Genomic DNA, 14713 nt, shown 5'->3' with positions numbered 1-14713 from the left:
TATTTATTTATTTATTTATTTATTTTTTTTTTTTTTATTTATTTTTTTTTTTACTTAAACAGATGATAGATAGATAAAGAGGAGGTCCTTGGGTTATGACGTAGATACGTTCTTAACCCCCTTTGACCGAAAAGTTTTTCTTGGGATGTACCCTTTAATGCAAAAGTCAGCGGAAAATGAACTATGAAACTGAGAAAACATCATAGAAGGTATTTTATAGAAAATTTTCTGGCACACCCTGCTGAGAAATCCATTTCTCTAGGTTGTCGCATTTGGCCGGAATTCCAAGATTCCCCAAAAATTCTAACTTTTTACTGGTGCGACGTACAGAAAAAAATATTGAAGAAAAGTTGCTCATTTTATCATGATGGAGTCTGTAAAATATAGTTCATAATCTTTGACCTGGAAATTATTGCCTACAGAGAGCCAAAGTTGCAGTGAAATTAAAAAAATAGTTTTTGTAAATTTTTGTAGATTTTTTTAATTTTGGAATGAATCTCATTGAATAAAAGTTGTAGGAAAGCATCTTTATAACTCTACAGTGAAATCAGATTTTTATTTGGACTGAACGTTTGGCTGGAATTTCACGATTCACCCAAAATTCCAACTTTTTACTGGTGACGTACAGGAAAATTTATTGAAGAAAAGTTGCTCATTTTATCACGATGGAGTGTGAAAAATATAGTATCTTTTACCCAGAAATTTACTGCCTACACAGAGCCAAAGTTGCAGTGAAACGAAAAATAATTATTGAAAATTTTTGTAGTTTTTTCATTCTGGAATGAATCTCATTGAATAAAAGTTGTAGAAAGTCATCCGTATAACTCAACAGTGAAATCAGATTATGATTTGGACTGACCGTTTGGTTGGAATTCCATGATTCCCCCAAAATTCCAACTTTTTACTGGTGCGATGTACAGGAAAATATTTTGAAGAAAAGTTGCTCATTTTATCATGATATAGTGTGGAAAATATAATTTATAATCTTTTACCCGGAAATTTACTGCCTACTCAGAGCCAAAGTTGCAGTGAAAATCGAAAAAAAATATTGTAGTTTTTTAAAATTCTGGAATGAATTTCATTGAATAAAAGTTGTAGAAAATCATCCGTATAACACAACTGTGATATCAGATTATGATTTGGACAGACCATTTAGCTGAAATTCCTTGATTCCCAAAAAATTCCAACTTCCACTTCCCACTCCTCTAAACACTCCTGTGAACAAGATATTGGTTCATCTAGATTCTAGAACATCACGTATATCAGTGGAGGTGTCAAGACTACACTCAGCATGCACACAACGAGCAGAAACTAAAGGACGACCGCCGATACAGGATGGCTGAGTGAACGTAATCGCTCTGCAGATGCCGTGATGCATAGGCAGGAACTGTTGACTATTTTTAGCACGGAGTGGTGGTAAGGGACAAAAGAGGTGCCGGTTAGTCACTTAGCATCGACAGAGACCTTGTTATGCGTGGCCTTCAAAATCCGGATAGCTCCCTCCCCCCCACTGGCATCATGCTCGTTGCCCACGTCTGATAGAACTATATGACACCAGCGGCATCATTATCATTATGGGGTTAATGATGTGTCGTAACCCAATTTTCGATGTAAGTCAGAACACATTTAAATAAGCACCTACATCACTCACCAATGCTAATGCAGTTTTAAAGTCATAATCTAGGACATCAAAACACAACTTTTCTATAACATATATGGATTCAGAAAACACGTGAACGACATAAATGTAAGATACAGTAATGTGAATTAATGTAAAAAATTAAATGAAACTGAGCAACAGAAACAACACAACAAAGCATCCAAGGAACCAAAACGCGCCAGCCTCAGTGCAACACTTGGTAACGACGTATTCTTCCCCTGATCTCAACAAACTGGTTCCTGCATGAAGTTCATATTTATGATGCAAAGGTCGAAAGTCGAAACAAGAATTATTTGATCATTTATGGGGACTGCGTCGTAACCACAAAACGTCATAGGTCAAGGCTGTCATAACCCGAGGATTGCCTGTATGTTTATTTATTAGCTTATTTATTTTTATTTTTATATACTCATTTATGTAGTTAGATAACATAACATTGCATTATAGCCTTTTCTTTTGCCCAGCTTGAAGAGAAGTGCCGTGTTGACATGGAGAACCACAAGCACGTGTTGGACAAGGAATATGAAGCTTTACTCACCCAGTTTAGCAAAGAGCTGGAAAAACTACGACAGGTGAGTTACCAAAAGTTATTGAATATATAAATATTTAAGGTTTATTGCTCTTTTACATTTGTTTTTAGAAAAAGTGATCACTGAGAGCATGATTGAATATGCAAAATTAAAAACTTGTTATAGTTATATTTTTATAAATAACTTGTTAGACATATTTATATCCAGTGATATTTTATGTTGTTTAAGTAATTTTATGATTTTCAAAACTTTTTACAGAAACATGAAAAAGAACAAGAAAAGAAACGTGAAATGTGTTCAGTAGCAGAGAAAAACCTCACAAAAGAGATCAATAATAGACATTCTAATGATCACAAACACTTTTTGACACAGTACAAGAAACAGTACAAGGAAAACATTGAAAAATGGAAGAAGGAACTCTCACAAGATCCCAATACACCTAAAAAACAGAGAGAGGCTCAGCTTCAGTATGTATCAGCTAAGTTTTACTGTATATTTGCCACAAAATATTTCGGCAGTGTTTATTGATGAATAATATTGTTGATTGTTTGTTCTTTGTGAAGTACAAGAAAGCCCAATAACCCTAATGAACTATTGCTTATGAAAGTTTATCACTAATTTTATATGTATTTATATTAAAGGACCCAAAAAGAGTATCTAAAAGCCTCAGAACGACAGGAAGAGCAAAAACTGCTTCAGCAGCAAGAGGAGTACCTTCAGCTAGAGATTCGAAAATTCCGTCGACGCGGTCTACTTTTATACTACCTAAAAGAGAAGTCACTACTTAATGAGGAGCTTACCAAGAGGGAGCAGCAGTTGGAGGCAGCTCACTCGATGCTTTTAAGGCACCATCAACAAACACAAGATCTTGAGTACAGGCAGCAAAGAGCCATCCATGCTCTAAAGGAAGAACAAGTATGTTGTGTATATGTAGAAATCTAGAGAGTTGAAAGGAAACAGAATTTTATACATTGGGTAATGTACATATTATATCCTTGGAAAATGAACTTGAGTGGATTAAGGTATATAGGAATAGTCATTCCAGGCAAAAAACTTTTACTTCATATTTTATTTTATGGTCATATACTGGAGTTTCCAATTTTACAAAGTTAGGAATCTCATGAAATCATAATTTAAATGAAGCAGGATTATTGTACACAGAGTACAAATGGCTAATGGTACGTTTAGCTATGAAAAAGAGGACTAAAGAGAGGGTAGCGGCTTCTTACCTTTGATTTTAGCATTGAGACAACTATTTTGAATGGAAAACAGCAGATTGCTCCTGGCATTTCAAAGTTCAGGGAAACATTACTAGATTAAGATTATGGAAAATATACATGTATGAAGTAAAGGCTTTTGAAAACAGGGGAGTGTTCCTGTAATTATAGCATGGCATGCATTCAGGTCATTAGAAGTCTTTGAGCAATTGGTTCCAAATATTGACTGAAGTTAGAGAAGAGTCTGGCAATGTTAGTAGTAATAACCTCTGTTCAGTCTTTTAAGTACATTCACCATATATGTCAATTTGATATGATAAATATGAATACAGGGGTCTTTGCTGAACTCAGGGTTACCTGTATGGAACTTGTAGCGGAAATTCATTGTTATGTGGTAATGAAACGTGGACAGTTAAGGAAGAAGCCTGGGCAGAGGCATACAGAGAGGTGAGGATGGTCAAGTGACTGTCATGCACTGCTGAATGATAGGCCTGGTGGGGTTTAGATTTCAAAAGAGGACCTAAGAAAGTAAAATAAGACTGCAATGTGCTGTAGGGTCTCATTAATAAGGTCTAATTGGTGTTTGAAAACTCCACTGTTAGCAAAAACTTTGTATGTGTGACTTTGAAGTACACCTGTAAAGGGTTAATAGGTACCACCATCTCAGACATACACCTCCGCAGTGCAGTGGTTAGCATCCCTGACTGCGAATCTGTGAGCCTGTGTTCAAATCCTGGCCTGTGCAGTCAGCACCCAACCGCTCATCATTCCTTTCGGTATTGTCAATAAATGGGCACCTAGGGAAACCTAGGGAGGATAACCTGTGGTAACCCAGATGTTACACTGGCCCTGTGTCAGATTAAGGGCTTTCTCACACCATAGTCTCAAAGGGCCAATGGAACAGAGATGAGCACTGCCGCCACGCGCAGCTATAGCTTATGCTCCCAACTTTACCTACCTTTCCTGTTGTTGTAGAAACTTAATATTAATTTTATGTTGCTGTTATTTTGGAAATTATTATTGGTGAGATCTTACTGCATTAGTGAAGCAATGAGGATGGGTAGGTTGGTGGGTTTGGTCTTGTGGAAAGGATGAATGAGGGTAGCAGGTTAAATAGAGTGAAAGATGTTGATGTTGATGGTAGAGTAATAAGAGGTAGACCAAAGAAAACCTAGAGGTAGGTTATGTGGAATGTCCCAAAGGACCTTGGCCTAGATATAAAGGCTGCTGGAGATCAAGCAGTATGGAGAGCTGCTATTAGGTGAATAATGTTAATGCATGCAAGCAAATAATATAGCCCTCTAAATGAAGTGAAGCAGTTTTAGACCTAAAGCCATTCAAATAATAATAATGGAGATTTACTTTCATATCAAACACTGTTACTGATTTTTAATACAGTTTGATTTAGACACAGATGAGTGGTAGCTAATGCAGGGAAGTAAGAATTCTTTGCTAAACCCTCTACTTTTCAGATGAACAAGCAACATCAAACAGAATTAAGCAGTCAGCATGAATACATGAAGAGGGTGGAGAGGGATCTTCGCAAAAAACATGCTCTTCAACAAAAGCAACAGCCAAAGAGCCTAAAAGTAAGCTGTCAAGTATTTTGATGTATTAATTATATTATTTTAAAGTGAAAATTTGTGGTATTTTTGCATATCACCATAGGTAAGTATTTTATAGTAAAGGCACATCATCCATTATTTATTCAAAGGAAATCTGCATAGTTCATATTCAAATAATTTAAGTCCTGGTATGAATTGGCATCATCACATTTTACATAAGAAATGTATTAAAGAAGAAAAAGGGTAAGTTAGAATCAGAGGAACATGTTGGTTGGTTGTGTAGGTATTTTATTTAATTTCAATGTAAAACTTTTGATGTTGCTGAGCAGACATTTGTTGTTTCAGCAAAAAGAAATTGAAATACGGCGTCAGTTCCGGGATACCATAAATATACAGCGTCAACAATACAAAGAATATAAAGGTCAAATTCTTGCCAAAACACCAAAAGAAGAACAACGAGCAATTATCAAGAGGTTAAAGGAAGACCAGCGTCGGAAGTTGGCCATGCTTGGAGACCAGTATGAGCAATCCATTGCGGAGATGCTTCAGAGACAGTCACTCCGACTGGATGAAAGTCAGGTAAACACTGTGGGGGTATTTCATGAGAAAACTAACAAACTAACTAACATTTCATGCTCAGAAATATACTAACCCTCTGAATGACAGTAATTGCTGTTCCTGTCGGAGTGAGGTCTGAAGTCCTCTTCCTGTGCCCATCTCAGTCTTTTTAATGAGTTCCTGTGCAAGTGTGATGTTCAATCTTGGCATCCTGCTCAGTTTCATCTACCATATGGTGCCCAAACATGTGATGGAGAACTTTTTGTTTGCAGCTTATTTTGCTTGGGTAAAACCCAAATTTAGCCACAGATCCAAGGCTTCCCACCACAGGTTAGTAGTGACTGGCACCAAGCATGAGCTCAATTATGGAAAAACTCATTCATTGGTTCTCAGAGGTTCTAGTATGGTGTAGATATCATGTTAATCCTTGGGGATATTGTGTATTCCCATCCTGTTTCCCTCTTGACTGACTTCTGAGCAAAACCATTGGTGGTAAAGGTTGTGTGCATCAGTGAGATTGTTTTACACTACAAGGCTGCAGTGATGGGAGTTTAGTGATATGCGATTGAATAGTGGCTTGATAGTTTGGCGATGTGATTAATGCAGCATTAAGCTGTGATGAGGAACACTGTTGTGTGGCAATGTGGTACCATTCCAGTATCATGGTGTATTGAATACAAGGAGTCTTCAAGAGATGAGTTAACCTACATCTCCCTATCCATGAATTTACTCAGCCTCCTATGAAAGTCTAAATCATATTTGTACTTATTATTTGGCTACTAAGTCTTCCACTCACCTGTTGGTAAGGTTCTGCAAAAGGTGTAATAGTAGCATAGCTGGGCGTTATTGCGATAAGTTATCGCGATACTTTATCGCTGATAACAAAATTGGGTTATTGGCCATCCGCTACTTATTTAAATATATATCGGTATCTTCGTTTCTTTTGTAACCAAACTAGCGATAATCGATACTTTTTCCGCCCCTCAAAAAAAAAAAAAAAAAAACTTTGTCTCCTCCCTACTGTGCATGCATGGCCCGGGTGCCCGGTGTTGTATGAAAAAAACTTCGGGGTATGAAATATCTTCGGTGAAGAGATTTCATACTTAGATCATCAACATTAAAACGCTAGTTTTTTTTTTATGTTAGACTCAAAAATCAAAGAGAAAAATCATTTAACTTTGCCCAAAAAATGATTATTCACAGCCTCAGATTTGATATTCCATATTCGTTTGTGAGCATGCCATGGTATTGAAGGCACCTGGTGTTGTGTTATTTGGTGTCCCAACGTCAAAAGTTGGCGCTTTTGTTTAGAAACACTGGTCTCTTGTGAACTGCGCATGTTCAGACCAAAGCTTTTTAACACATTAAGAGTAGTTGCTGGAAGGCTGAATCAGACATACAGTACCACCCTCCTCGCTGTTTCTAGAACGACACTCTACATATAAATACAACTCGTACAGTGTTGTTCTAGGTAGAAACAGCGGGGATGGTGGTAGTGGTACTGTATGTCTGATTCAGCCTTCCAGCAACTCTTAATTACGGTTAAAAAGCTTTGTGAGACTGTACAGGTCTATGCTTGCTGGTCTGAGCATGCGCAATTCACGAGAGACCGGTGTTTGTAAACAAAAAATTCAGCTTTTGACGGTGGGGACGCCAAATAACACAACACCGGTTCAGGCGTTTCTAGTATTACCGTCCATAGGTACGTGTCAACGTGTGGTTTTAAGGATTTGTAAGTTTTCTAAAATACAGATAATGAAAATTTGAATTCATCTATATTTTTTAATTGAAATATTAACATAGTATCGTTTTCGCCTGTCGGACTTATCGCTAGCAAGTATCGGAATTGTGGATTTATATCGGGTATCGGTTATCGGTTATCGCCTATATTTGTGTCTCCAGTTAACGAATATTGGTTATCATCGATAAGGTTTTCCATTATCAGTTATCGGTTATCGGGAATAAGGTTTTCTGTTATCGTGCCCAGTTATGAATAGTAGTGTGGTGGCATGCTGTAAGCCGTAGTGAAAAAGTGTGAGTGAAATTGATGGTGCAGTGGTAAGTTATGATGCAAGCTATGGTGATAAGTTGTGCAGAAGGTTTAATAGTAGTTTGGTGGCATGTTGTAAGCTGTAGTTTGAAATTATGTGCATGAAATTGATGGTGCAGTGGTAAGGTATGATGCAAGCTATGATGCTCCACATGGAAACTCACCCGGAGGGATCCCTGGACTTGGCGTCATTGGGTGGGCGAGGCGACTCGCCCCACGCTTTATGCCCCCATTGATTGATTGATTGATATGGTGATAAATGCTGTGTGAAAAAGTGAGACAGTGGTAAGTTTTGATGTATGATATGAGGCATCCAGAGAAGGGGCATAAGGAACAAACCCATTTTATTCTAGTGTCCACTAAGAAAGGCAGGCTACACATCACAGGGAAAACAAGATGTAAGTTGCAAGGGAAAAGCGACTCAGTACACCAAATACAAGGTCGCTTTTCCCTTGCTACTTGTTTCTTTTTCTTCTTGTGATGTGTAGCCTGCCAACGAGAAAAAATGACTGTCCAATTCTCCCCTTCTGATACCTCATAGGGTGTTACAGATTGTACAAGGAGGTGACATGGTAAGGTGTTGTGATTCAGACCTTTGCTGAAAAGAGCATGAAGTGACCGTGCAATGGGATGTTTATATGGCAAGTTCTTGTTGAAAAGGCTTGGTGGTTTGCTTGAGTGGCATTGTGTTGCTCGGAAAATCATGGTGGAAAACATCCTATATGAAGGTGAATGGTTTTGCAGTGTGTCTTTGGGACATAGCTGGGCTTAGTGATGGCACAGCAGGGTTTTTTGTTGCCTTTTTTTTCAGATAATCCCTAATTGATTTTTGTAATTTTGTCTAAGAACTATATCAAATTTAGGAAAAGTTGCTTTTATATATATTCACATCCACTAAATTTCTAGCCTGTCTATGATGGGGCTCCTCAGTTATAAACTTTTAAGGACTGCATAATCTCCATACATTAAATCATTCAGTTATCTTTTGATCTCTCACCACTGCAGCTATGTTCAGCCTCTGTCATTACTCCTTACATAGAGCTCAATTCTCTGGTGTGTCAATTATTGAGCCTCTACTCATATGACTTCTGGAACGAGAAAAATGTGTTGTAAATGCCAAGAAATTGTCCTTTCAATCCTTGATCTTTCAGAGGTAACTAAAGTATTCAATAAAAATTCTGCATAAGTAGGGTAAGATTTACTAATTCAATAATTATATTGGCAATCTCCTCCCTCCTTATTTAGGTGGTAGAGCAGCAACAGTTGTCTGAGAAGCTCCAAAGGGAACTAGAAATGTTGGCTGAATATCAGACTCGCAATCGTCAGCAAGCAGAAGCACAGCGTAATCGGGAAAAGAGAGAACTTGATGAGAGAGTAGCAATCAGGAGAGATCTATTACAAAATAAGGTATGTGTTCTCAAAATAAAAATGGATAATGGAGGTTAGTGCCATTTGTCACAAAAATCTTTTCAGACAAAATAATGAGTCCAAGAAAACCCAGTTTTAACATGTAATCTCTAATAAATTTATTAACCTTCATTTTTTGCATCACTATGTTAACTATATTTAGCATTCAGTTTTCTGCTGGGACTGGTCTGCCTCATGTATGCTACATGTATCACCTTTTCATAGAAGCAGCTACAGACCTCAGATCTTGTTGCAGCATCATAACTGCACACTTCAATTATCCCTCCTGAAAACATATAGTTATAGAACCTCAGTAACCTTATTTCTATTGTATATAACTATTCCCATCCCACTTCTTGCACACCCTCTGTGTGTTATCCATAATTTCTCACAAATATATGAACATTTAACCATTATTTATGGAATACTTATACTCAGAAATTAGTTCTCTCTGCCTTCACAAACACATACTCAGAAATTAGTTCTCTCTGCCATCACAAACACATACTCAGAAATTAGTTCTCTCTGCCATCACAAACACATACTCAGAAATTAGTTCTCTCTGCCATCACAAACACATACTCAGAAATTAGTTCTCTCTGCCATCACAAACACATACTCAGAAATTAGTTCTCTCTGCCATCACAAACACATACTCAGAAATTAGTTCTCTCTGCCATCACAAACACATACTCAGAAATTAGTTCTCTCTGCCATCACAAACACATACTCAGAAATTAGTTCTCTCTGCCATCACAAACACTCCTTTTGCACTTACTTGTGTGTGTACATGTCTTAAAAATCTTTGTCATCATACATCATCAAAATTGGAATTGTGCTTGCTTACATATCCCATTTTGTAATATATATATATATATATATATATATATATATATATATATATATATATATATATATATATATATATATATATATATATATATATATATATATATATATATATATATATATATATATATATATATATATATATATATATATATATATATATATATATATATACACACACACACACATGTACATCTCTCTCTCTCTCTCTCTCTCTCTATATATATATATATATATATATATATATATACAGTAATCTTCTGCTCATCATGGGGTTAGGTTCCAGAACCCCAGCGATGGGCTTAAAATCATGATAGCGACCTTATATTTTTTTTATTATTTATATATATTTTAAGGCTTTATAAACCCTCCCCACACTCTTACAAATCTTTCCCACACTCCTATTGACCTTTCCCACACTCTTATAAACACTTCCTACGACGTTTCGTTGTTACAACGCGGTCCCAATAAATGATTCCATAATTTTTGTTTCGACTTTCGACATTTGCTTCGTAAATACGAACTTCGCGCAGGAATTAGTTTGGCGGGGCGGAAGAATACTCAGAGAAAGGACAATATGAGCGTAGCTCACTTCTTTTATATCAAAATTAGGTAAATACGGAAGGGGAAAGGGAGGAGAGGGACAGAATGAATCATGAAAAAATACAGATAGAGGATATAAGAAGAGAGAACAAGGAAAAGTAGTGGAGGAAACAGGGAGAGATAAAGAGGATGAAAACAAGAAGGGTGTGGGGAGGGAGGGACAATGGGGAGAGTCATGTCAGGTCCTGAGGGAGAGTCAGGTCAGGACTTCAGTCAGGACATGACCTGACTCACTTCCACCCCTCCCTCCCCACACCCTTTCCATTTCACCTTCTGTGTGTGTGTGTGTGTGTGTGTGTGTGTGTGTGTGTGTGTGTGTGTGTGTGTGTGTGTGTGTGTGTGTGTTTTACCTAGTTGTACACACACACACACACACACACACACAAACACACAGAAGGGGAAATGAGAAGGGTGTGGGGAGGGAGTGGCAGAAGGGAGAGTCAAATCAGGTCTGCCCCTCCCTCCACACACCCTTGCCATTTCCCCTGTGTGTGTGTGCGTGTGCATGTGCGTGCAAGCGAGCGAGCGAGTGTGTGTGTGTGTGTGTGTGTGTGTGTGTGTGTGTGTGTGTGTGTGTGTGTGTGTGTTCGTATAATCTAAAGGGAGGAAGAGTGATAGAGTGAAAGATAAGACTAAAGATAAGAGTGTGTGAGAAAGGAGGAAACAAGTGAAATTGGGGGAGGAAATGGGACAGGGAAGAGAGAGGTAGGGAGGGTCAGGTAAAGGTGAGGAAAGAGTGGGAGGAAAAGGGTGTGAGTGGAAGGGAAAGAGATTAAAAGAGAGAGGTAGGGGGGGTCAGGCAAAGATGAGGAAAGAGGGGGAGAGGAAGGGTGTGAGCGGGAGGAAAAGTGATTAAAAGAGAAAAACTGGGAGGGAGGGGAAAGGAAAAGAATGAAATGAGAAGGAAGGAGAAAAATACGGGGACGGAGAGGGAGAAGAAAGAAAGGAAGTGGGGGAGGAGTGAACCAGGGAAAAGACTAATGGCGCAATAGGCCGCGACGGAAAAATAAAAAAATAGGTGGGTGACGTAGGTGCTTATTTAGGTATGTTCCTAATTACGTTGATTTATATCGTTTTCATTTTGTTGGCTTGAAAATTATTATTTTACCGCAAAATCCCGCGATATAGCGAAAAATCCGTGATACGATACAATTTAAAAATCCGCGATACAGCGAGACTGCGATAAGTGAACCGCGATATGGCGAGGGATTACTGTGTGTGTATATATATATATATATATATATATATATATATATATATATATATATATATATATATATATATATATATATATATATATATATATATATATATATACAATAAACCCTCTGGTATCCGGGTTAATAGAGCCACAGGGGCACCCGGATATGGTGTGGGTTAAGTCTACGGACCCGAAAACCCAACTTTCGATCATGGCCTGCCATAAAGGCAACGACAGAGTACTGCATAGGTGCTTCTGTCCATACTCATAATATGGTATGCCTCACGGCTTTGTAGCAGTCAGTCTGCACCAGAATGTGAAATGCGCGCAATTGACGTGCTCAGGGCGCTGAGAAAAGGGTTCGAGCAGCGTCGTCACGGTTAGCACTCACGGCAATCTCTCCCTGGCTTAGCACAGTCATGCTGCGCCTTGGGGGAATCTGTTACTTGGGATTCGGCAATTAGGCGTGACAGCCTCAGCCACTAATCCATTGCTGAGGTGCCTAGCCCCATGTTCACAGGCAGCAGTTAATGTTCCCCTGCCTGGCCAATCACAGCAGCGGGGCCTGGACCTAACCCAGAAAAGCCCAGGTATTTGTGGCAGCTTAACCCCCCAAGTCTGCACCATTGTGTTTACCACATAGGCTTTCTAGCAGACCCAGCACTGCCACAAGAAACTTTTTACGGGTCCAGTTTTACAAAACTGGAAGGCCGACGCTCTGTGGTGTTCTTTGGTGCGCACCTGCGGCTTTATTGCTGCGTAGCTGCATTGGTAACCTTGTGGCTACGAGCACCGCGGGCCTTACCACCCAGGTCAACCAGAAGGCATAGCTACCAGAGCGATACCTGAAGCAGTCCGGGTTGGCAACGGGCATCAAGTGCTCAAGGCAAGCTTCTATATGAACGCCCAGGCAGGCACCCCAGGGCACTACTCTTTTAAGTCCGGCAATGAGCCCAAAGGCCCACAGACGTTGGGCAAGTATGCCAGGCCGCCCCACTTTGAGTGTAAGTGGGGAGGATAACCAAGTAGTCAATGACAACCTGGTGCATCCGCTTGCACGGTGATCTGTGGCTGTTTAGTTACACTGTGTTGCCCTTGCGAGCCAGGGGGGATGGGTATCCCCTGCAGAGTGCATCCAGCAGGACCACGGGGAGGCCAGCCACAAGAAGTAACCATGATTTTCAGCCAGCCTGCACCTCCAGATCAGGCTGGCCCACAGGACTCCCGAACCCATGTGGGCCCCTTTACTTGCTTTACCGTAAGCATGGTAAAATCCTTCTTTCACATGTCGGACTGAGGGCGGTACTTATCAGCATTTCTTATTCCGCCCTCACTCCCGCAGGAGTGCTAGCAGACCCGCACACCTTCTCCACGGGGACGGAGCCCTACTCACCTAGTCCAGTCTGGATTTAGGCAGTCATCAAGGCTTAAGCTAGGGTTCACACTGTGTGTTTCATTTAAACAGTCCTTTGACACTCCCACCATTTAAACCTGCACTGCCTTGACTCTCGTCACTTCGATATGACCTGCAGTGCTCGGCAAGAACGTTTATGTGCCAGTTGTACTGCGAAGCACACAGCTTTCCTGCGAACCTTCCCACCAGGACGTCAATATCATTGCTACGTGCAAGCAATTTGAACGACTTTTGGCGGCGTGCGACAATTTTTATTTATTTATTTATTATTTTTTTTTTATGGAAAAAATCAAATATTTTTTAAAACTCCCGGATACGGGTGAGGTCGGATACGGTGCACCTGGATAACTGAAGGTTTACTGTATATATATATATATATATATATATATATATATATATATATATATATATATATATATATATATATATATATATATATACAGTAAAACCCCGATTATCCGAAAGCGGATTATCCGAAAAACCGGATTATCCGAAATTGATCTGGATAATGCAATTAAAATTTTATTTTTTTTCTATACTAAAACGTTATAAAACATCAAAAATAAATAAAAGTAACTACATATGTACTATATTAACACATTTAAAATTGATAAGAACAGTTAAAATGAATATGCTTTCTAATACGTATTGCCGAAATAGCTTGTAACGAATAGATCAATGTATTAGACAAAAAACATTAAACAAACTCTCAACAGCACCACGTCCGCACCTTCGCCCCAGCAAGGACGTAGGTGCGGCGAACGAACAAACTACTACACGACTACTCTCACACCGTACTCTCAAGACAACGACACAAACACGACTCCCCTCTCCACTCCATGCCACATTCCCCTTCCAACATACGAGTTGCGCGATAATATGAGTCATCATACTGTGTCTCCACCTGCACGATGCATCAAGGTCACACTTGCAAGCTTGCACAACCATTCACAATCGCACTGCAACATTCACAATTCAGATCTGCAACGCTCACAAGTATCAACATACACTGGTCCAGACAAGGAGACACACAGACAAACATACAATAAAACATTTACATCACATGTTTTAAGCGTACTACTTTGTTTAGTGTAGCGTGTGTTTGTTTGGTTTCATTGTTTACATCGTCAGTCGGCGGCAGTCGCAACGCCACAATGCCGACGATCAAACTGGCGGCGATCAAAATGGTGGCGATCAAAATGGCGGCCATAAATCCGGATTATCCGAAAAATCGGCTTATCCGAAAGAGGCTTCCCCCCTTCCATTTCGGATAATCGGGGTTTTACTGTATATATATATATATATATATATATATATATATATATATATATACACACACACACACACACACACACACACACACACACACACACACACACACACACACACACTTTTTTATGCAGCTAATAGAGATACATATTTACTAAATTTATTTCCTAGATGGCAGAAGAATCTGCAAGATTTCAGCATGAACGTCATGAGCGAGTGAGACTGATGCAGGAAAAACATAACAGGGAGATGGATGACTTTGATAATGAATCCCAACGGTATGGCTTTAGGTAAGTGATGATGATAAAGGCAGTTATAAACCAAAAGCTGGATAGATATGGTGCAAGAGAGAAGCATACTCCTTTTAATTAGCAAAACAATCTTGTTGAG

General features: G+C 39.1%; 1 protein-coding gene across 8 annotated transcripts in view; it reads left to right on the top strand.

The window, feature by feature from the left end:
• The window catches only part of LOC127009416 (serine/threonine-protein kinase Tao-like), a 36967-nt gene that overhangs the window by 20242 nt on the left and 2012 nt on the right, over positions 1-14713 (top strand). For all 8 annotated transcript variants that reach the window (XM_050882528.1, XM_050882555.1, XM_050882545.1 and 5 more), the window contains 7 exons: positions 2125-2232; positions 2449-2657; positions 2832-3105; positions 4880-4996; positions 5318-5551; positions 8826-8987; positions 14495-14613. In XM_050882528.1, coding sequence (XP_050738485.1) covers positions 2125-2232; positions 2449-2657; positions 2832-3105; positions 4880-4996; positions 5318-5551; positions 8826-8987; positions 14495-14613 — 1223 coding nt within the window. The remainder of the gene's footprint in view (positions 1-2124; positions 2233-2448; positions 2658-2831; positions 3106-4879; positions 4997-5317; positions 5552-8825; positions 8988-14494; positions 14614-14713) is intronic.

The sequence above is a fragment of the Eriocheir sinensis genome, chromosome 4 (genome assembly GCF_024679095.1).
Source record: "Eriocheir sinensis breed Jianghai 21 chromosome 4, ASM2467909v1, whole genome shotgun sequence".
NCBI lineage: Eukaryota > Metazoa > Arthropoda > Malacostraca > Decapoda > Varunidae > Eriocheir > Eriocheir sinensis.
Note: the sequence above shows the minus strand (reverse complement) of the source record. Positions and strands in the feature narration are given on the sequence as shown.